Source organism: Lepus europaeus, chromosome 9 (assembly GCF_033115175.1).
Source record: "Lepus europaeus isolate LE1 chromosome 9, mLepTim1.pri, whole genome shotgun sequence".
NCBI classification, from domain to species: Eukaryota; Metazoa; Chordata; class Mammalia; order Lagomorpha; family Leporidae; genus Lepus; species Lepus europaeus.
This window is the reverse complement of record NC_084835.1, coordinates 71,498,231-71,519,774: the sequence shown is the minus strand read 5'-3', so window position 1 is coordinate 71,519,774 and position 21,544 is coordinate 71,498,231. Positions and strand designations below refer to the sequence as shown.

Sequence of the window (21,544 nt, the reverse complement as noted above, 5' to 3'; positions counted from 1 at the left end):
AGCTGTGACAGACGGCTGTCACACAGCAGAGAGGGAGCTGTGACAGACGGCTGTCACACGGGAGAGAGGGAGCTGTGACAGACGGCTGTCACACAGCAGAGAGGGAGCTGTGACAGACGGCTGTCACACGGGAGAGAGGGAGCTGTGGACAGATGGCTGTCACACGGGAGAGGGAGCTGTGACAGACGGCTGTCACACACGAGAGAGGGAGCTGTGACAGACGGCTGTCACACGGGAGAGAGGGAGCTGTGACAGACGGCTGTCACACAGGAGAGAGGGAGCTGTGACAGACGGCTGTCACACACGAGAGAGGGACTTGGAGACAGACGGCTGTTACACAGGAGAGAGGGAGCTGTGACAGATGGCTGTCACACAGGAGAGAGGGACCTGGAGACAGACGGCTGTCACACAGGAGAGAGGGAGCTGTGACAGACGGCTGTCACACAGCAGAGAGGGAGCTGTGACAGATGGCTGTCACACGGGAGAGAGGGAGCTGTGACAGACGGCTGTCACACACGATAGAAGGACTTGGAGACAGACGGCTGTCACACAGAGAGAGGGAGCTGTGACAGATGGCTGTCACACAGGAGAGAGGGACCTGGAGACAGACGGCTGTCACACAGGGGAGAGGGAGCTGTGACAGACGGCTGTCACACAGCAGAGAGGGAGCTGTGACAGATGGCTGTCACACGGGAGAGAGGGAGCTGTGGACAGATGGCTGTCACACAGCAGAGAGGGAGCTGTGACAGACGGCTGTCACACAGCAGAGAGGGAGCTGTGACAGACGGCTGTCACACGGGAGAGAGGGAGCTGTGACAGATGGCTGTCACACAGCAGAGAGGGAGCTGTGACAGACGGCTGTTACACGGGAGAGAGGGAGCTGTGACAGACGGCTGTCACACGGGAGAGAGGGAGCTGTGACAGACGGCTGTTACACGGGAGAGAGGGAGCTGTGACAGACGGCTGTCACACTGCAGAGAGGGAGTTGTGACAGACGGCTGTCACACGGGAGAGAGGGAGCTGTGACAGACGGCTGTCACACTGCAGAGAGGGAGCTGTGACAGACGGCTGTCACACGGGAGAGAGGGAGCTGTGACAGACGGCTGTCACACGGGAGAGAGGGAGCTGTGACAGACGGCTGTCACACAGGGGAGAGGGAGCTGTGACAGACGGCTGTCACACGGGAGAGAGGGAGCTGTGACAGATGGCTGTCACACACGAGAGAGGGAGCTGTGGACAGATGGCTGTCACACGGGAGAGAGGGAGCTGTGACAGACGGCTGTCACACTGCAGAGAGGGAGCTGTGACAGACGGCTGTCACACACGAGAGAGGGAGCTGTGACAGACGGCTGTCACACACGAGAGAGGGAGCTGTGACAGACGGCTGTCACACACGAGAGAGGGAGCTGTGACAGACGGCTGTCACACGGGAGAGAGGGAGCTGTGACAGATGGCTGTCACACACGAGAGAGGGAGCTGTGACAGACGGCTGTCACACGGGAGAGAGGGAGCTGTGACAGACGGCTGTCACACGGGAGAGAGGGAGCTGTGACAGACGGCTGTCACACGGGAGAGAGGGAGCTGTGACAGACGGCTGTCACACGGGAGAGAGGGAGCTGTGAGAGACGGCTGTCACACGGGAGAGAGGGAGCTGTGACAGACGGCTGTCACACGGGAGAGAGGGAGCTGTGACAGACGGCTGTCACACAGCAGAGAGGGAGCTGTGACAGACGGCTGTCACACAGCAGAGAGGGAGCTGTGACAGACGGCTGTCACACAGGAGAGAGGGACCTGGAGACAGATGGCTGTCACACAGGAGCCTCTGCGAACGTCAGGGAGCTGGAACAGAGAGCCGTGCTCCATCAGACAATGTGGCGGGGGCTGGCACCCAGGACGCCCGCACCCCGTCTGGTGCTGGTTCCTCTCCCAGCTGCTGCACTTCTGATCTAGCTCCATGCCAGTGGCCTGGGAAACAGCAGAAGATGGCTCAAGTGCTGTGCACCCATATGGGAGGCCTGGAAGTAGCTCCTGGCTCCTGGCTTCAGCCTGGCCCAACCCTGGCCATTGTGGCCATCTAGAGAGTGAGCCAGTAGATGGAAGACCTCTATCCCTATCTCTCCCTCTCTCTCTGTAACTCTTTCAATTAAGTATTTTTAAAAATTTTTAAAAATGGAATGAGGTGAAAGCATGTGCCCCATCTCCTGGGGAGGAGACATAGACTCCTCCTGCCTCTGATAGGGACCCCAGGGCCCTGGGTAGGAAAGGAAGACCCCGCCTGACTTGGCCATCCAGGAACTCTGAGGGATGGAGGGTGGGACACAGGTTCAACGTCACCTCCAGATGTGGTTCCATCTGCTGAACGGTGCTGCCTGTCGTGGACCTGTTTGAACACACTTCCCACTTCCACATGTACCATAGCTCGGTGATTGGTTCCTGGTCAAGCCAATCATACTCAGGCTCTGGTGGCTCCCTGATTGGTTTATATATACTACCTCATTATCTTCAACTTGACCAATCAGGTGAACTTGAACCTTTGGAATTGATAAAAATCCCAGCCAGGCAGTTTTTTTTTTTTTTTAAGATTCATTTATTTTAAAGTCAGAGTTACAGGGAGGGAGAGAGGGGGAGAGGAGGAGAGGGAGAGAAAGAGAGAGAGAGAGAGAACTTCCTTCAGCTGGTTTACTCCTCAGTTGGCAGAATGGCGGGGGCTGAGCCAGGCTGAAGCCAGAGCCAGGAGCTTCATCTGGGTCTCCCATGTGGTGGCAGGGGCCAAAGCCCCCAGGCCATCTTCTGCTGCTCTCCCCAGGCACATTGGCAGGGAGCTGGACTAGAAGTGGAGCAGCTGGCACTCAAACCAGCTCCCAGGTGGAATGCCAGTGACATAGGCGGTACCTTCCCCAGCCACTTGGGGAGCAGCCCTGTGGCTATGGGGAGGGGGGGGCTTTCTCTGCCTCCTTCTTAAACCTTCGCTTTGCTCACTCCCTCCTTGTCCCAGTGCCTCACTCGTCCCAGACAAGGATCCGGCAGACAGCAGGAGCTGTGGCACCAAAGACTGCCGCACTCCTCAGAGAATCTGGCAGAGAAGAACAGTTGTAGCCCAGGAGACCACGATGCTCAGGGAGCAAAGGGGAGAGAAGCTGTGACCCGGTGGAAGAGGAGAGGCAGTGGTCCACAGAGCGGTAACATCAGAACTGTAACAGCAAGAGCTGCGACACAGACGCGGTGTCACTTCCGAGGGATTCGGTAAAAGGAAGCAGCCGGCACCCCTCGTGGGGAAGAGACACAGACCTGAGTGGTTGGAGCGGCAGATGCGGCCACTGCTCTCTCACGCCTCCCACATGCCAACCCCAGAACTCCTGCGACAACAGGACCCGACACGTAGCGTCACTTGGCCAAGTGTTTGTTGACTGAGACTTGTATGTCCAAAGTGACTCTCTAGGTTCTGGGGCTGGGGAAATTAACAGAGTTCCGTTTTCACGAAATCTAGACTGTCCAGTCTTCCCCAGAAACGAGGGAAACTATTCCCACAAGCGCCGTGGAAGAAGAGCACCCGTGCCCAGCCCGTCAGCACTGGGCTCCATTTCTCTCCTTCCACTGGGATGGGCCAGGTTGGGGCGCGCTAACAACCCATCAGGGGCGTGAGCCAGCAAGGCTCATCTCTTCTCAGGAGACTTGTCCTTGGCAGGGGATCCGTGGCTCTGTTCCTCATCTTCCCCGTGCACGACCCTCAGCGACAGAGCTGCACATACAGCTTCCTCGCCACGGCGGCAGGGCTCAGGAGGGCTTCCCAGCAGCAGCCAGTGCTGAAGTAAGCGTGGGGACTCGGGGGGCCCAGGTGACCCTGGCTACGACACCCCACTGTCCTGCCGGGATCTCTGTCCCTCACACCAGCCTTCCCTCGCCTGACTCCCACGCGTGGTCATCTCAGCACCTGCCACTTCCATGGGGTCATTCCCGTTATTGGGGCTATATCTATGTGTGGCCCCAGGTCCGGTCCTTGCTAGGTGCAACCCGGGTGTGGGAGAGGCCGCCGCTCCCTGGGGGGTGCAGTTTCCGGGAACACGTGCTTGTGGATGCTGGGCTCAGTGCCTGGGTGGGATGACCAGGCATGGACCACACCTATGTGGACAGGCGCTGGCCTCTGGGAGCCTCAGGGGAGCACACAGAAAACTGCACCCCAAAAATGAAGGAGAGCAAAGCAGCCCCCCCCCCAGCACAGCTTATGCACACTGTGGTCACGCCACATGCCTGATGAGCAGACTGACGTGCCTATTTATTTAAATGATGTCGAAGTTACAGCTTTAACTTGTTTGTTCTGTTTGCCTAATACTTACATACCTCAGTCAATTCACTAATTTCTGGTCTTGAAGCCCTTTTTGGTGCTTGAATTCCTAAATTGACTGATAACATTATTTTGTATAACATGATGTTTTGAGCATGAATGCACAGAGCAGTCAGGCAATCACAATGGGAATGACAGCTCCTCGTTGGCAGGGAGGGGGGCATGCAAGGGAGCTCGTGCTGTGGGTGTGCAATGCTGCAAGCATTCCAGGAACCCGGCAGTGTCTCCCAGGGTGCAGAGATGCAGCTTCTATGCCGTAGCTCCTCCACTACATACATACCTGACAGATCTGTGCCGTGTCACCAAAACCTGTGCCACAGTTGAAATACCAGCACTCAGAGCCCCAACCGGAACACCCTGCCATGTGCCTGATGGTGAATACTCACGCAGTGATTCAACGGTGGCAAAGGTGAGACACAGCAAAGTGCAAGAAGACAAGTTCAAGTCAGCCTTGGGAATTGGAAAGGCCAGGTAGAGTCCCTGCCCTCCGACATCATCTACAGCAAGCGTCAGGTGTTGGTTGGCCCCACCGTGTGTCAGCACTGGTGCCCGAGGCCCTGGGACTCCCCTCAGGTGTGCCTAGCTTCTGCAAAGCTGGTGGCTCCGAGGTGTGTCAGGAACGTTCCCTAAGACAACTCTACCTAAGGGGACTTGAAGACAAATGTGCCGTCCACAGGCACAGGTGCTGACCCTGCAGCACTGCTGTCGCCTCAGAGGTTGAAGATGCAAGTTCCAGTGAAAATGCGGAGACATAGAACAGTTAATACAGAGAAGACGGAAAATGAGAAAACAAAGCAACTGTCAGGAAGGGGCACCTGCTGCCAGGAAGCCCAGCCCTTAGTGTGTCCATTATTTCCAGGAACAGATGGCTTGTTCCTGTGAAAAGCAAGCAACACATTCATCTGGATGTCTTAGGGATACTAGCCATTAGTGTGTCCCGTAGTGGTACAGATATCAAAACAAACTTTTGATAAAGCATTATGACATTGTGGTAGTATTTTTACATTCCATCTAATATGCTTTTTATTTTTTTATTTTCTTCTTTTTTTTTTTAAATGTGTGTTTTTTGTTTTGTTTTTCTTTTTTGTTTTGTTTTGTTTTGTTTTTTGACAGGCAGAGTGGACAGTAGAGGGAGACAGAGAGAGAAAGGTCTTCCTTTTTGCCGTTGGTTCACCCTCCAATGGCTGCCGCGGTAGGCGCACTGCGGCCAGCGCACCGCGCTGTTCCGATGGCAGGAGCCAGGTGCTTATCCTTGTCTCCCATGGGGTACAGGGCCCAAGGACTTGGGCCATCCTACACTGCACTCCCTGGCCACAGCAGAGAGCTGGCCTGGAAGAGGGGCAACCGGGACAGGATCGGTGCCCCGACCGGGACTAGAACCCGGTGTGCCAGCGCCGCAAGGCGGAGGATTAGCCTAGTGAGCCGCGGCGCCGGCCTATTTTTTTCTTTATTTTTTAAAGATTTGTTTGTTTGTCATGACTGGAGCCTAGGGAGATTACTGAGACCATAAACAAGAGTGTCAAATTGTTAAGTCAACAACAGGAGTCACTGTGCACTTATTCCTCATGTAGGATCTTGGTCCTTAATGTGCTGTACATTGTGATTTAATGCTACAACTAGTACTCAAACAGTATTTTTCACTTTGTGTTTCTATGTAGCTGCAAATTGTTGAAATCTTCACTTAAAATATACTAAACTGATCTTCTGTATATAAGAGAAATGAAAATGAATCTCGATGTGAATGGAAGGGGAGAAGGAGCGAGAAAGGGGAGGGTTGGGGGTGGGAGGGAAGTTATGGGGGGGGGGGGAGCCATTGTCATCCATAAGCTGTACTTTGCAAATTTATATTCAATAAATAAAAGTTTTAAAAAAAGATTTGTTTGTTTGAAAGCTAGAGGTAGAGGCAGAGAGAGAGAGGTCTTCCATTTGCTGGTGCACTCCCCAAATGGCCACAATGGCTGGAGCTGGGCTGATCAGATGCCAGGAGCCAGAGTTTCTTCTGGGTCTCCTGCGTAGGTGCAGGGGCCCAAGGACTGGGGCCATCCCACACTGTTTTCCCAGGCCATAGCAGAGACTGGATTAGAAGGAGAGCAGCCGGGACTCGAACACACCCCTGATGCCAGCACTGCAGGTGATAGCTTTACCCACCATGCCACAGCACCAGCCCCTCTTTTATTTATTTGGAAGGCAAACACAGAGATAGAGAGACCTTCCATCTGCTGGTTCACCTCCCATATGCCCACCACAGCCAGGCCAGGCCAGGCTGGACCCAACATCCTAAACCCAGGGCAAAAAGTGCAAGAGGAGCCAGGCAGGATTTTTACACCAGGCACCAAGTGATCTGCCAGCGCCTCTTAGGAGAAGAACCTCAGGGAACCTCACCCAGCGAGGTGCAGCTCCAGGAGCCGCAACTAGGAGGGGCCCATGCCCACGGCACATTTGCACGGTGGAACACCGCTCACAACCTCAGTTACGGGGAAGCGATGACGAGGAAGCATGAAACTCATGGTGCAACATATTTACATTAACTTTAATAAAACTCTAACAGGGAGTTGCTACTAACAGTGACTATAGTTCAATGGGGGAAAGGAGAGAACATAAGAGGGGCAATTAAACTGACACAACGCAGGGCTCAGCTTCACAGCAGAGAGGCCACTGTCCCAGGCACCAGGCTCCCAATGAGCTCAGATGTGCCCCTGAGGTCCCAGGACTCGGTCACGAGGGCATCACGATGGTGTTCATGGCCTTGAGGCTGCTGCGGGCCTCTTGGCAGAGGGCTCCAGCTGGCGGGACAGGGCGTAGCTAACCGAGAGAGCACAGCCATGAGTCCACCACGAGCCTCAGCTCAGGCCTCCCTCCCAGGGCCTGCCCAGGAGCTGCAGTCCTGGGGCCAGCAGTGCCCATAGGACAGGGCCTGCTGCCACCAGGGGGCCTGGACGGTGCTCCCCCAGCTGCACAGCAGGGAGAGCCCTCCCCACCCCCAACACCCCTGGGCTTCACCCAATTCCTGCCCATCACTCACCTCTCCTTCTCAGTGAGATACTCCACAGACCGGAACCACACGCCAAACTCCTCATCACGCTTAAAATAATAATTGCTCGCTGCCACCTGCAGCAGTTGGATTTCTTGCAGGACTTTAATTTCCTGGGGACAGAGGGACACACTGGACACGGTCAGCGCCTGGGCTGGGAACGCTGTGGGGACCTGGTAGGGGAGGGGCCGCGGGGTTCTGGGTGTTTCCTCTAAAGAGGCCTCCTCCAATCCAGCCCATGCAGGCCGCACCCTGGCCTTCAACAGGGGTGCCAACAGCCCCTCCCCAGGGGCTTCTCCTTGATTCCAGTCCTCTACCCGCACCCACCCTAGGGATGGGTCTCCCCATCATGTGCACCCAGCCCTCCTAATAGAGCAAAGCTGCAGGGGTGATGCATGGGGGTCCTGAACGGGACCACCTGTGACCCCCAGTGCCCTCCTGCCCTGAGTGAGGCCACAGCTGCTCACCTTATTCAGTTTCTCGAAGCTGAAGTCAGCCTGCTGGAAGGCAGACAGAGTCCATCAGAACTGCCCCCAGCCAGGCCCAGCCCCGACCCTCCCCTTCATGAGGCCGTCAAGGGGATGCGGGTGGGAAAGGACAAGGATCTGGGTGAGCTCTGGAGAGGGGACCTGGCAGCTGAGGCTCAGGCACCTGCTGTTCTCACCCTGCCTGGTGACAGGAGGGAAACAGAGGCTGGGATGGGCGAGGGTGCTTGGCCATGTCAGTGCTTCCTGACCTTGCTGGGCCCAATTTCTCTCCTGCCCATGGAGCCTACCCAAGGGGGAGGCCAAGGAGGCTCAGCCAAGACCTTGTGTAGCTTTGTCCCTCCAGGAGAGGGAGGGGCACCCAGTTGGAGGCCCCGAAACTCACAGGGCAGAGGTAGTGAAGCCCCAGCCCCAGGGACGGCTGTGAGGTTCAGGAGAAGGGCTGGCAGCGCAGAAGGCTAAGAATGCAGTACAGGCTCTCCCCGCACCTGCCCCCGCCAGCCTCAGGGACCCGGGCCCACCCCACCTGCCCCAGGATCACTCACATGCACAGAGTCCCCCATCACAGTGTCCAACATCACCAGGTATTTCAGGTAAGTGCCAAGAAAGGGGACGACTCCCTGTGCCGCAGGGCGTGGTGATGAGCACCTGCTCTCAGGTGCCACCCAAGCCCTGCCCCAGAGACCCCTCCACCCCAGCTCCTGGACCCTGGCTCATGTCTCCCCCCGGGAGCCCTCCAGGACCTTGGCAGCCTCCCCCATTCTCCATCCTCCCAGCTACTCCCAGGACAGCAGGCACCCCTAGGACTCCTGCTGGGATGTCCAAGGGCACACAGGCCCTGTTTCGACCAGCGCCACCTCAGCCCCAAGTGCACTGAGAGCCCAGCTGCCCCAGGCCCTGGCTCTGGTCTCTCCGGTGGAGGCCACTGAGGCAGTGTGGGGACCGCAGGGAGGGCTGGAGGTGTTAGCCCTGCTCCTGTGGCTCGGGCCCCGGTGTGACGGAGGAGTCCCCTCGCCCGGGCACACGCACCTTCTGTTGTTTCCGCAGCCTCATCTGGGCTCTCTGTGGATTCTGCTCCCGGGCAGCAAGCTTGAAGGCCCCCTTCTGCCAGGATCAAGGTCAGGGTCATAGGGCCTGTCCTTCCCACCCCTGCCCACACCTGGGCCCTCTGCTAGGGCCCTGCATGTCTGAGCCCCTCCCCCAAGTGCACTCTGTCTGGATGCTGTGGCTCCCACCCTCACTGGGGGCACCTTGAGCAAGGGGCCTCCCTGGGTCTGCTCCTTGGCTAGTGAGGGTGCTGGGTGCCCCCCCCCCACAGCTGTCCTGACTCAGCATCCTATGCCTGCCCTCCTCCTCCTCACTGTCCCCTGGGAGGAAGGCCAGGCCCTGCACCACACATCACCCTTCCTGGTGCCTCACCGACCCCCGTGAGCTCTGCACAACAGGCTCACCAGCCCCATCCTCTACTTGAGAAATCAGAGGCCATGGGCAGTGACCAGCCCAGGGCCACACAGGAGAGCCTGCCCTGCCCCCAGCTGACTGGCACCCCACTGCTTCACCACAACCCCAGCTGCACCCCTGGCCAGGAGTCCATCAGGGCTCTCTGTGTCCTGGTCCCTGGCCAGGCACAGCCATGGAGGGAGAGGGCCAGGTGGTCTCAGGAGGCCTGGCTGATAGGTGCTGGCCACCCAGCCCCACTGGGTGCTCCCCCCACCCCCAGCAGGGTCAAGGACGAACCACAGCTTCTGCTGCACATCTCCCCTGCCACTCAGGGCGTGGCCCCCAGGGATCATCTCTGAGTGACAGGCAGGGCCTGCACAGGCTCTGGGTGGCGACACTTTGCTTCCTCCCTTAGGTGGAAGGCATTGAGATGTGGTCAGGACAGAGCCACCAGGCATGTGTGAGGAGGCCTCAGGAGCTTCTCCTCGTCTACCTGCAGATGATGTCATTGCCCTGGGCAGGGTGAGAATCCCAGGACCTCAGGCGATGGGCAGTGGGTCAGGGCAGGACGGGCATCACAGCCACAGGTGCATCTGTTTCTCATGTGCCCACTGCACCTGATGCTCGGAAACCATGGACCACGGGCCCTGGGACACCCGTGTTCAGTTCCCCCCTCCCCAGTGCAGGCGGGTGGCCTTCCCCATGCAGGTCCTGGGCAGGCAGATCCCAGGCAGGGCCTGGCTTTGTGAGGAACCGAGGTCACCCTGTGGAAGGAGGGAAGTCCTTCCTGCCACTCTGCCACACAGCCCGGGTGGGGTCAGGCGCACAGAGCCTGTCCTGCCGGCCAACACCAGCCCTGCCCCAGGCCCTCACTCCACCCCTCACCCTACCCCCAAACACTTACCCCACTTCCCAGCCCCCTACCTTGGTGAGCCGATCCCTGCTCAAGCCATTGTCCTTCTCACACAGGCGCTCAAATTTTTTGCAGCTTTTCCTGTGGAGATGGGAAACCAGGAGGAGCCACTCGGTGTGATGGGAGGGTGGTGAGTGCAGCTCCCTTTGCTCGAGAGCAAGGAGGATGCACACGGCCCAGGTGAGTTTCCACTGAGTTCCCTAAGCCCTGGGGCCCAGGGGACGGGGGAAGCTCAAGTGGTTCTCCTGGGCCCCTCCCCTCCACGGAGCAGCACCGTTCCGCCTCACGTTCACCTGCACAGGGAGCTCCGGTGCTGCCCAGGAGCACTATTCAAGAACTGGTGCCTGACAGCAAAGCAAATAGCATCCTGAGGCAAACATGAGGCAGAAGGTCTAGGGGTCTCGAAGGTGACGTTCCCCATGCCTCCCCTTAGAGTCCACGTCTGGCCCCTCCCAGATCATGGGGTTAGTGCTGAGTCCTAGGGTCCCAGGTATACCCTGGTGCTCCTGTGGGAGAAGGCACCCACCTGGAGACTTCTCCCCACGTCTCTTGCAGGCGACAAATTGGGGAGGTCTGTAGAGCAGTGAGGATGGCATGGGCCGAGGAAACGTTCCTGAGGGTCTGGCACTCCTGGAGAGCAGAGCGGATGAGGGAGAAGTCACCTGGATCCCCTAGGCTGACATCCCCCTCCTGCATCAGATGCCCACGGAGCCACAGGAAGGCACGAGGGAACCATGGCCACCCTCACAGGGAGAGGATTGGGTTCAACCCACACGGAGGTTCAGGTGGCAGGTGAGCATGCACCCTGGGGGAAGCGAGTCAGGTCAGGCCCCTCCCTGCCTGGAAGGGCCCAGGGTCTGTGCAGGGTCTTCAGCCACAGGTTGTATTCCCAAGGGCTGATAGAGCAAAGTGGCCATTCCCAGAGTGCAGGGAGCAAGGGCCCTGGCCGCCCGCAGCTGACCTTGGCCACCTTGATCCAGTGCTCCACCACACGGGCCCTGTCCGTGGCCTTCCTGCTGGGGTCCCCCAAGCATGTGGTTACTACACAATTTGTCACGCAGTTGAACTGCTGGACGGTGGCATGGACAGTGGAGGCCAGGTGTTCCTTGCCTCTCTTGCTGCTCTTGGTCCAGACGGAGCCCAGGCAGTGGAAGGGCACGACCTTCTGGAACAGCTCCTGGGGAGGAGAGTGACCCATGGGCACAGCCACCCCCACTCAGAGTGCACCGGTGCCCACACTCCCAGGATGCTGTGCATGGGGCTCACAGCAGTGGGAGCAGCAGCCCACTGAGGGTGCCCAGAGCCCCATGGCCCAGAGCCCATTCTTGGAGAGAAGACACAGAGGTGTTTTCTCCCGGGCGTCCTGGCCAACTCCCCATCCCTCGGCCCATCACCATCAGCCCTGTGCTCCTTGTCCCATCCCAGCGCACCTCCCTGTGGCAGCTACACCAAGGGGCTCTGTTTGTGTGTCTGCTCTGGGACCCCGTCCAACTCTGAAGCCTAATCAGTGCTGAGACAGGTAAGGCATTCTGGGCAGACTGGCAGGGACAGGGGCCTGGCTGCACCACAGTGAGTGCCCTCCACCACCTCCGGGCCACACCGTGCCCAGCTTTCTGTCTGCCGCTCTGTGCACCTGGCATGAGTGTGCCCCATCTCTGCTGTCCACGGGGGACAGGTGGGTTAGGACATGAGAAACGAGCCCAGGTCACACTGGGGCTGACATGGAGCCTGGGCTGACTCTGGCCAGGGCTTGTGTGGGACGCCAGCTGCCACAGGGACGCCGTGGTCCTGGCCCTGCCCAGCAGAGCCGGCTGCTCACCGCATCCAGAAGCGTGAGCTGTTCTGCCATCGTCCTGGGGGAGAAGGCGGTGATGTCAACCATCTCCGCCCCAGGCAGCTCCTCTGCAGGCCCAGCCCATCCAGAGGAGGCCTGTGGAGCTGGCCCTGGTGCTGACTGTGCGCATGGGGGCAGGCCCCGTGGGGAAGCTGGCCCTGGCTCTGGAGCAGGTCCTGGCTGAGCCAGCGGTGCTGCAGCTGGCTCGAGAGCCAGTGCGCGGAAGGGTGGTGGCCCTGCACGCAGAGCGGGAGCTGGAAGAAGAGAAAGGGTCGCCAACGTGAATCACCTTCCAGTGGCCTCTGCAAACCCCGAGGGGTCGCACCGCCTGGAAGGGGAGTCCAGCCCCAAACACCACCCCTGAGAGACCTGCAGACTGCGCTGCCCCTCACCGTCTGCTGTGGCCTCAGGGCGCTGGGCGTGTCCAGGCAGGGCATACAGAAAATACACCTGGGTCCCCAGGTCTCCTCCAGGCAGGCTGACAGGCTTGCAGCCCACCTTCATCTTCAGCAGTGGAAGGCTGGTGTGGCCATGGAGCTCTGCCTCGTACAGGTCTCTGCAGCGTCCCAGGAAGGAAGCCATGTTGCTGGGGACGCAAGCGAGGGCAGCGGGGTCAGAGGCTGGCCTTGGCCACCACACTGCACTGCCAGGGGCCCCTCTGTGGCTCTGGGGCCCTGGGCATGCCTCAGCCTGTCCAGAGCATGACCCACCCTCCAAGCCCTCCTGGGCTGTCCTGGCCGTGGCAGACCTGGTCAACAGGGCTGGTGCACACCCGTGGCGACAGCCTCCCAGGGACCTTCTTTCCTGAGGGGAGGGCCCCTGGTGCTCAGCACAGAGGCTCCAGGCAGACTTAGGAGCAGGTATCTAGGACCTCTGTAGGTCTTGGCATCCTGGGGAGGGGGCCGGGAGCATGGGTGGAGCTGGGAAGCACCTGTCCTGGCTATGGACCCCTGGCTGCTCTGCGCCCTAGCATCCTCTCTCCTTTGCAGGTCTGGGACCCCCTTCCCAGCTCTGTTCTCCTTTCCTTCGCGGGGAGTCCCCGGGCCTCAGTGCTCTAAGAGGAGTCACAGGAAGTGGGAGATCCACACCCTGTCTGTCCCTCCCCAGCCACAGCCCACATTTTGCTCCCACAGTTGGCAGGGACAGAAGGCCTCCGACTGGACCCACAGTCCGTGACGTCCTAGTGGGGCCTGGGCTCTGACATCCTGGCAAGACCATGGGAGGACGATCCTCTCCCCTCTGACCCTGTGGACAGGACCCGGGCAGGCGTTCAGCTGGGAGAGTCTGGTCCTCCCAGGTCATGAGGCCCCGGGAATGCTGTCTGCTTTGCTCGCTGAGCTGTGACACGTGTCTGCAAAGTGACTGCCCAGAGTGTTTAACATTCACGTGCTGTGGGGATGAACCCCACACGGACCCTTGCCAGAGAGCTGAGGGGCCTGGGCCCAACACCCAGTGCCCGGGCCCTGCTCTGTCTGTATCAGGGACTGGGGCTGGGAGGCCTCCTTTACAGATGGGAAGGCAGGGCTGCTCTCTGTGGGGTTTTCCAAACCTCGAGTGCCGTGGGCTATTGAGTCCCGAGGGTGCAGAGGCCAGAAGAAGAGGGATGAGCGCAGTGCCAGCAGCCCTGGCCATGGAGCAGGCACCAGGCCCCTGCCATGTCTGCAGTCACATGGTCCCTGTACAACCCCTGAGGCTCACACCCACACCACCCCCCTTCTCAGAGGAGCACGCAGGCACAGAGAGCCACGGCTAGGGGGCAGCAGAGGCCCCTGTGCCTGGAGGGCACAGACGCTCACCTGTGGAATATCTGGTCCAGGAAATACGGAACAGTGCTGAAGTCGCCATATGAGCACAGCAGAGTGGACAGGTAAGCGATGGTTCTTCCTGGGGAGGCCGGGACCAGGGACTCCTCCAGCTTCGCCTTGGTGCCTGGCTGCAGGCTCCGCAGGGGGCAGACCTCTGCCAGGTGCAGTGTGGACACACCTCCAAACTAGGGAGGACCAGCAGGGACAGGAGTCAGAGGAGGCTCCAGGGACCCCCAACCACGGGAGTCTGGGCTGGGAGAAGTCCCCCTCACAGAGGGCAACCAGCTGCAGCAGGTGACCCCTCACATCCCTGGGGGGTTGGGCATGAAAGGCCCAGAGTGACTTTGTTGGCCACATACAGAGCAGTGTGGGAGAGTGGGGAGAGCAGAGTATCCCCCCAGGGAGGCCAGCAGCTGGGAGCAGCAGTGCAGAGATGGCAGCTGGCGGTGTCCCGGCCACAGCCCTTCTGCACGGTGATCTGACCGTGGCTGCTCCAGGAGGACACCTCAGCCCCTCTCCCAGAATGTGCTGTTGGGCCTCTGTCTCAGCAGGGCATTAACTCCTGTGAGAGTGACGGTGATGCTCTGACACCTGGGTCCCTGAGTGTGGCTGCATGTGCACATGTACTCCTGAAGAGGTGATGGACGTTAGGTCAGGCCATGGAGTGGGCCCCAGGACTGCCGTGCTGATAAGGAGAGGGGACAAGGACACAGGGAAGCACAGGAGAACACGAGAACACGGGAACGGAGATGCACATGTACAAGCAGGAAACACAGGGACATCCAGCCCCCAGCACTGTGTGCAAACTCCTGTGTGAGAGCCGCCCTCGTGTGGGGCCCTGGGCTGTGACTGCCCAGCAGACCAGGCTTCCAGGGGCGCTCTCTGAGGCCGTGACCTGCAGCTGGGCAGCTGGGGACGAGCACCGGAATCCCAGCTGAGCCACAGGACAAATGTCCTTTCTCATGGAACAGGATGGAGACGGGTGGGGGCTCCAGGGCTGAGACCGAGAGACACACTGCTGACACGTCCATGGAGTAGTCTCTCTCTCTCACGAGTGTAAGCCTCACCCTGTGTGTGAGGTTTGGGTTCTCCGTCGTGGATTGTGGGGAGGTCTGGACGCACAGCGGAGCTGACCCCTGCCCGGGATTCATGGGCCGGGTGGGAAAACAGTGCAGTCCCACACGCGGGCACTCTTGACTTCGTATCCAGGGAACCAGTAGTAACCTGTCCCCTGAACATCCCACCAGGACCCGACATGGGGTTGCCATAACCCAGCTGTCAGTTGGCAGCAGAGGGGCGAGATCTCTTAGGAACGAGACTGGGGTCAGTCACTCGGGTAGGAAACACCAGGACGGGGCCCAGAGGTGCCTATATCCAGGCTCTGGTCCTCAGCCCAGCCTGGTCATCCTGAGTCCCCACCTGTGTATCTCCCTAGGCCCCTCCCTCAGCCCAGCCCAGGGCTGTCCACGGCTGTTGGCCTGACGCACCTGTCCATTGCCTGAGAAGATGAGTTCCTCATGGGAATCATTGCTGATCTCCAGCGTGGAGCCCTGCAAACAGAGTGCCCAGAGCCAGGCCAGAGGGCGTCAGTGTCCCACAGGAGACACCTCGTGAGTATTTCCACTCCCCAGGTCACATACATAGGGACATGTGGGTATACCCCCAGCCAGGAGGACTCCAGGTGACACAGGAGAACTCACGTGGAACCCCTGAGTAGACAAAATGGCCCCCAACACCCACTTTCCCATCCGCCATCCCTGGAATGTGTACGGACGACACTACAGCCATCCTCCAATGCCTGAATCCTGGTGCTGTGCAGGAAGGGCCCCTCCTCTTGTCCCCTTCATGGGGACGGGAGGACAGCCCACGCAGGGTCACCAGAGACTCTGGGCCTGGCCGGGACTTCCCAGGGCTCCTAAACCGTGTTACCTGTGGCTGCCTCCTCCCCCGTGGCCACAGGCGTCCATAGTGAGACCTCAGCCAGCGTGTTACACTCTGGAAGAGACCTTCATTCTGGGCTTTGGCTCGGCCAGAGCCTCGCCTTGAAGGGCAGCAGCAAGGGAACATAGTTCTCCCTGCAACGCTTCCTATCAAGTGAGCTGGCAGTGGCTACCACTAGAATCTGGGTGCCTGGTTACCAGAGTTCCATGGTATGTTGTGGCCCATCACCAAGGAAGTGAGGTCACTTCCTCCAGGTCCAGGACATGGACCCTTCCAGCAGGAAGAGCTCCCAAGGCCCTCTGGGCTGCTGACTGTTCCTCTCCTGCCCCGATGCCATCCCCTTGACTGTGCACAATTCTGCAAACACAGCCCCATCCCTCAGTGCCTGGGAGACCTGGATGGGGTCAGGATCCCAGGCTGAAGGGCACTCAGCTGGAGTCTAAACCTCCTTTTCCTATCAATTCCAAAGACAGTAGCCTGCTTCTTAGGAAGGCCCCTAAAATCCAAGCTAAGGTCAGTGAGGAAAGCCAAGGGCAGTGTCTTAGGCGCACCCTAAGTTCTTAGGCCATCTTCTGCTGCTTCCCAGGCGCATTAGCAGGGGGCTGAATCAGAAGTGGCACAGCTGAGCCACAAAGCGGCACCCCTATGGGATGCTGGCACAGCAGGTGGTGGCTTCACCTGCTAGAGCACAGCACCAGCTCCTGTGTGAGCTTTTATTTAGAATGCTGAGAGTGAATGGTGGAACTGGTGGCAAGGTCATGGCATCACCTGGAGTCTGAGTGACTCGTGGAAGCCCAGCCTGGGCCAGGGTCTTCTCCACTCCACAAGGTGGCCCTCCATCCTGAGTCAGGTCTGGTCCTGGTTGTTCCATGCTCAGACGCTGCCCCCCACTCAAAAGCTCTGAGCTGGAACCAGTGTTTGCACTCTGTCCTGCTGTAAGGACAGAGCTGCCTTCCCACGTCAGACACCCCCAAGCCTTCAAACACGAGTGTCAGCTTCAGCGGGCTCCTGAGCACCACACGGGTCCTCTCCCAGGACCTTCAGCCCCATTCTGCAAAGTCTGGCCTCCTTGACACAGAGCCCCGCTTTTCTCCAGACCCTGACCCCGCCAATGGCAGTGTGTCAGAGCCATCAGAAACCTGTAGCCATCAGGGGTGTTTCCACAATTCTTTCCACCAATCTTTTTTTTTTTTTTAAGATATGTTATATTTGAAGGCAGAGTTACAGAGAGGCAGAGGTAGAGACAGAGAGATCTTCCATCTGCTGGTTCACTCCAAATGGCCGCAACAGCTGGAGCTGCTCCAATCTGACCAGGAGCCAGGAGCTTCTTCTGGGTCTTCCACATGGGTGCAGGGGCCCAAGGACTTGGGCCATCTTCTATTGCCTTCCCAGGCCATAGAGCAGTAGCGGAATTAGATAGCCGGGACTTGAACCAGTGTCCAAATGGGATCCTGGCACTGCAATAGTCTTACGTTTCCTGCTCTGTCTCCTACTGAACTGGTCACATTCTGTTTTTACTGAAACTTCTATTTTTTATTTGCTTTTTTTTTTTTAATTTTTTGACAGGCAGAGTGGACAGTGAGAGAGAGAGAGAGAGAGAGAGAAAGGTCTTCCTTTTGCCGTTGGTTCACCCTCCAATGGCCGCCGTGGTAGGCGCGCTGCGGCCGGCGCACCACGCTGATCCGATGGCAGGAGCCAGGTGCCTATCCTGGTCTCCCATGGGGTGCAGGGCCCAAGCACTTGAGCCATCCTCCACTGTGGGGTGTGGGTACAGGTGGGCAGCAGCAGCCAACCCTCTGCTCGCGGGCGCCCCAGGTTATTCCTGGTTTGGGTCCTGCGTGGAGTCTCCCTAGAGCGTGGTGCGTGGGGGCCTTAGAAGGCAGAGCAGCAGCAACAGCCTACACTCTCGCGAGCCGGCCATGCAGGTGCAAAGACAAAGCGAGGTCTGGCTTGTCCTTGCTTCTCTCTGGATACCCCAAATCCAGCCCTCTTGACTGCTGACCTACCACTAGCAGTAACCCTGGGCTTCCAGATGCTGAATGGACCCGTGGGATGGACCAAACAGGCCTGGGGACCACTTTTCTAACCTCTCAAGCACCGTGTGCGGCAGGCCTGCCGTTGTCCACATGTGTGGTCCACAGGGGTCTGAACTTCCTGACCTTCTTCTGCTGATGGTCACAGGGGCCCTCTCTCGACTGTCTGGCGACTGGGAACTGCGATCGTGGGGTTCCGATACGCCCAAATCGAGGACCTGGGGGGATTTCTCTGTCGTGAGGGCCAGCTTCCACCTGTCCCCAGGGGCTGCTGCTAACCCCCAACTACTCTGCCTACTTTTCGGGCTTTGTTTGGCCTGCCTTGGTGAAAGGCTGGGTTCCATCATACGTGTTATTTCTGTTTTCTCTGCATTCTCAGGGAAGTCTGGTCAGCGGACGTGTTCCTTTCTGTGGCTGATGCTGCTCCTAGCGTGGGTCTGTCAGTCTCTCTCACGTGGCGTTCACTCTGTGTGCATTTTCTCTGCTACCAAGCAACGATGCTGCCATAAGTGTGCTTAGAGGTGATGTCTTAAACATTTTATTTATTTATTTATTTATTTATTTTGACAGGCAGAGTGGACAGTGAGAGAGAGAGAGACACATGAGAAAGGTCTTCCTTTTCCATTTGTTCACTCACTCCTGGCCTCTATCCCTGTCTCTCCCTCTCTCTCTCTGTAACTCTTTCAAATAAGTATTTTTAAAAATTTTAAAAAATGGAATGTGGTAAAGCATGTGCCCCATCTCCTGGGGAGGAGACATAGACTCCTCCTGCCTCTGATAGGGACCCCAGGGCCCTGGGAAGGAAAGGAAGACCCCGCCTGACTTGGCCATCCAGGAACTCTGAGGGACGGAGGGTGGGACACAGGTTCGACGTCACCTCCAGATGTGGTTCCAGCTGCTGAACAGTGCCGCCTGCTCTGGACCTGTTTGAACACACTTCCCACTTCCACATGTAGCGTGAGCTCCGTGATTGGTTCCTGGTCAAGCCAATCATACTTAGGCTCTGGTGGCTCCCTGATTGGTTTATATATACTACCTCATTATCTTGCTACTTGACCAATCAGGTGAACTTGAACCTTTGGAATTGTGTAAAAATCCCAGCCAGGCAGTTTTTATTTTTTATTTTTTAAGATTTATTTATTTTAAAGTCAGAGTTACAGGGAGGGAGAGAAGGAAAGGGGAAGGATGACAGGGGGAGAGGGAGAGAGGGGGAGAGGGGGAGAGGGAGAGAAGGGGAGAGGGGGAGAGGGGGAAAAAGAGAGGGAGAGAAAGAGAGAGAGAGAGAGAACTTCCTTCAGCTGGTTTACTCCTCAGTTGGCAGAATGGCGGGGGCTGAGCCAGGCTGAAGCCAGAGCCAGGAGCTTCATCTGGGTCTCCTATGTGGTGGCAGGGGCCAAAGCCCCCAGGCCATCTTCTGCCGCTCTCCCCAGGCACATTGGCAGGGAGCTGGACAAGAAGTGGAGCAGCTGGGACTCAAACCAGCTCCCAGGTGGAATGCCAGTGACATAGGCGGTACCTTCCCCAGGCACTTGGGGAGCAGCCCTGTGGCTACGGGGAGGGGGGGGCTTTCTCTGCCTCCTTCTTAAACCTTCGCTTTGCTCACTCCCTCCTTGTCCCAGTGCCTCACTCGTCCCAGACAAGGATCCGGCAGACAGCAGGAGCTGTGGCACCAAAGACTGCCGCACTCCTCAGAGAATCTGGCAGAGAAGAACAGTTGTAGCCCAGGAGACCACGATGCTCAGGGAGCAAAGGGGAGAGAAGCTGTGACCCGGTGGAAGAGGAGAGGCAGTGGTCCACAGAGCGGTAACATCAGAACTGTAACAGCAAGAGCTGCGACACAGACGCGGTGTCACTTCCGAGGGATTCGGTAAAAGGAAGCAGCCGGCACCCCTCGTGGGGAAGAGACACAGACCTGAGTGGTTGGAGCGGCAGATGCGGCCACTGCTCTCTCACGCCTCCCACATGCCAACCCCAGAACTCCTGCGACAACAGGACCCGACACGTAGCGTCCACTTGGCCAAGTGTTTGTTGACTGAGACTTGTATGTCCAAAGTGACTCTCTAGGTTCTGGGGCTGGGGAAATTAACAGAGTTCCGTTTTCACGAAATCTAGACTGTCCAGTCTTCCCCAGAAACGAGGGAAACTATTCCCACAAGCGCCGTGGAAGAAGAGCACCCGTGCCCAGCCCGTCAGCACTGGGCTCCATTTCTCTCCTTCCACTGGGATGGGCCAGGTTGGGGCGCGCTAACAACCCATCAGGGGCGTGAGCCAGCAAGGCTCATCTCTTCTCAGGAGACTTGTCCTTGGCAGGGGATCCGTGGCTCTGTTCCTCATCTTCCCCGTGCACGACCCTCAGCGACAGAGCTGCACATACAGCTTCCTCGCCACGGCGGCAGGGCTCAGGAGGGCTTCCCAGCAGCAGCCAGTGCTGAAGTAAGCGTGGGGACTCGGGGGGCCCAGGTGACCCTGGCTACGACACCCCACTGTCCTGCCGGGATCTCTGTCCCTCACACCAGCCTTCCCTCGCCTGACTCCCACGCGTGGTCATCTCAGCACCTGCCACTTCCATGGGGTCATTCCCGTTACTGGGGCTATATCTATGTGTGGCCCCAGGTCCAGTCCTTGCTAGGTGCAACCCGGGTGGGGGAGAGGCCGCCGCTCCCTGGGGGGTGCAGTTTCCGGGAACACGTGCTTGTGGATGCTGGGCTCAGTGCCTGGGTGGGATGACCAGGCATGGACCACACCTATGTGGACAGGCGCTGGCCTCGGGGAGCCTCAGGGGAGCACACAGAAAACTGCACCCCAAAAATGAAGGAGAGCAAAGCAGCCCCCCCCAGCACAGCTTATGCACACTGTGGTCACGCCACATGCCTGATGAGCAGACTGACGTGCCTATTTATTTAAATGATGTCGAAGTTACAGCTTTTTTTTTTTTGACAGGCAGAGTGGACAGTGAGAGAGAGACAGAGAGGAAGGTCTTCCTTTTGCCGTTGGTTCACCCTCCAATGGCCGCCGCGGTAGCGCGCTGCGGCCAGTGCACCGCGCTGTTCCGATGGCAGGAGCCAGGTGCTTCTCCTGGTCTCCCATGGGGTGCAGAGCCCAAACACTTGGGCCGTCCTCCACTGCACTCCCTGGCCACAGCAGAGAGCTGGCCTGGAAGAGGGGCAACCGGGACAGGATCGGTGCCCCGACCGGGACTAGAACCCGGTGTGCCGGCGCCGCAAGGCGGAGGATTAGCCTGTTGAGCCACGGCGCCGGCCGAAGTTACAGCTTTAACTTGTTTGTTCTGTTTGCCTAATACTTACATACCTCAGTCAATTTACTAATTTCTGGTCTTGAAGCCCTTTTTGGTGCTTGAATTCCTAAATTGACTGATAACATTATTTTCTATAACATGATGTTTTGAGCATGAATGCACAGAGCAGTCAGGCAATCACAATGGGAATGACAGCTCCTCGTTGGCAGGGAGGGGGGCATGCAAGGGAGCTCGTGTTGTGGGTGTGCAATGCTGCAAGCATTCCAGGAACCCGGCAGTGTCTCCCAGGGTGCAGAGATGCAGCTTCTATGCCGTAGCTCCTCCACTACATACATACCTGACAGATCTGTGCCGTGTCACCAAAACCTGTGCCACAGTTGAAATACCAGCACTCAGAGCCCCAACCGGAACACCCTGCCATGTGCCTGATGGTGAATACTCACGCAGTGATTCAACGGTGGCAA

General features: G+C 58.3%; 1 protein-coding gene across 1 annotated transcript; it reads right to left on the bottom strand.

Annotated features, from left to right (window-relative positions):
• Window positions 1-7,080: 7,080 nt before the first annotated feature.
• Window positions 7,081-15,605, bottom strand: LOC133766310 (ral-GDS-related protein-like). Its single transcript, XM_062200000.1, has 14 exons — window positions 15,591-15,605; window positions 15,338-15,400; window positions 14,237-14,290; window positions 13,842-14,035; window positions 12,438-12,631; window positions 12,031-12,299; window positions 11,173-11,388; window positions 10,738-10,841; window positions 10,223-10,292; window positions 8,888-8,962; window positions 8,404-8,478; window positions 7,841-7,873; window positions 7,365-7,486; window positions 7,081-7,144 (listed from the first exon to the last, which is right to left on the bottom strand). The coding sequence occupies exons 1-14, from the start codon at window positions 15,603-15,605 to the stop codon at window positions 7,081-7,083; spliced, it is 1,548 nt and encodes a 515-aa protein (XP_062055984.1).
• Between the last annotated feature and the right edge of the window lie 5,939 nt (window positions 15,606-21,544).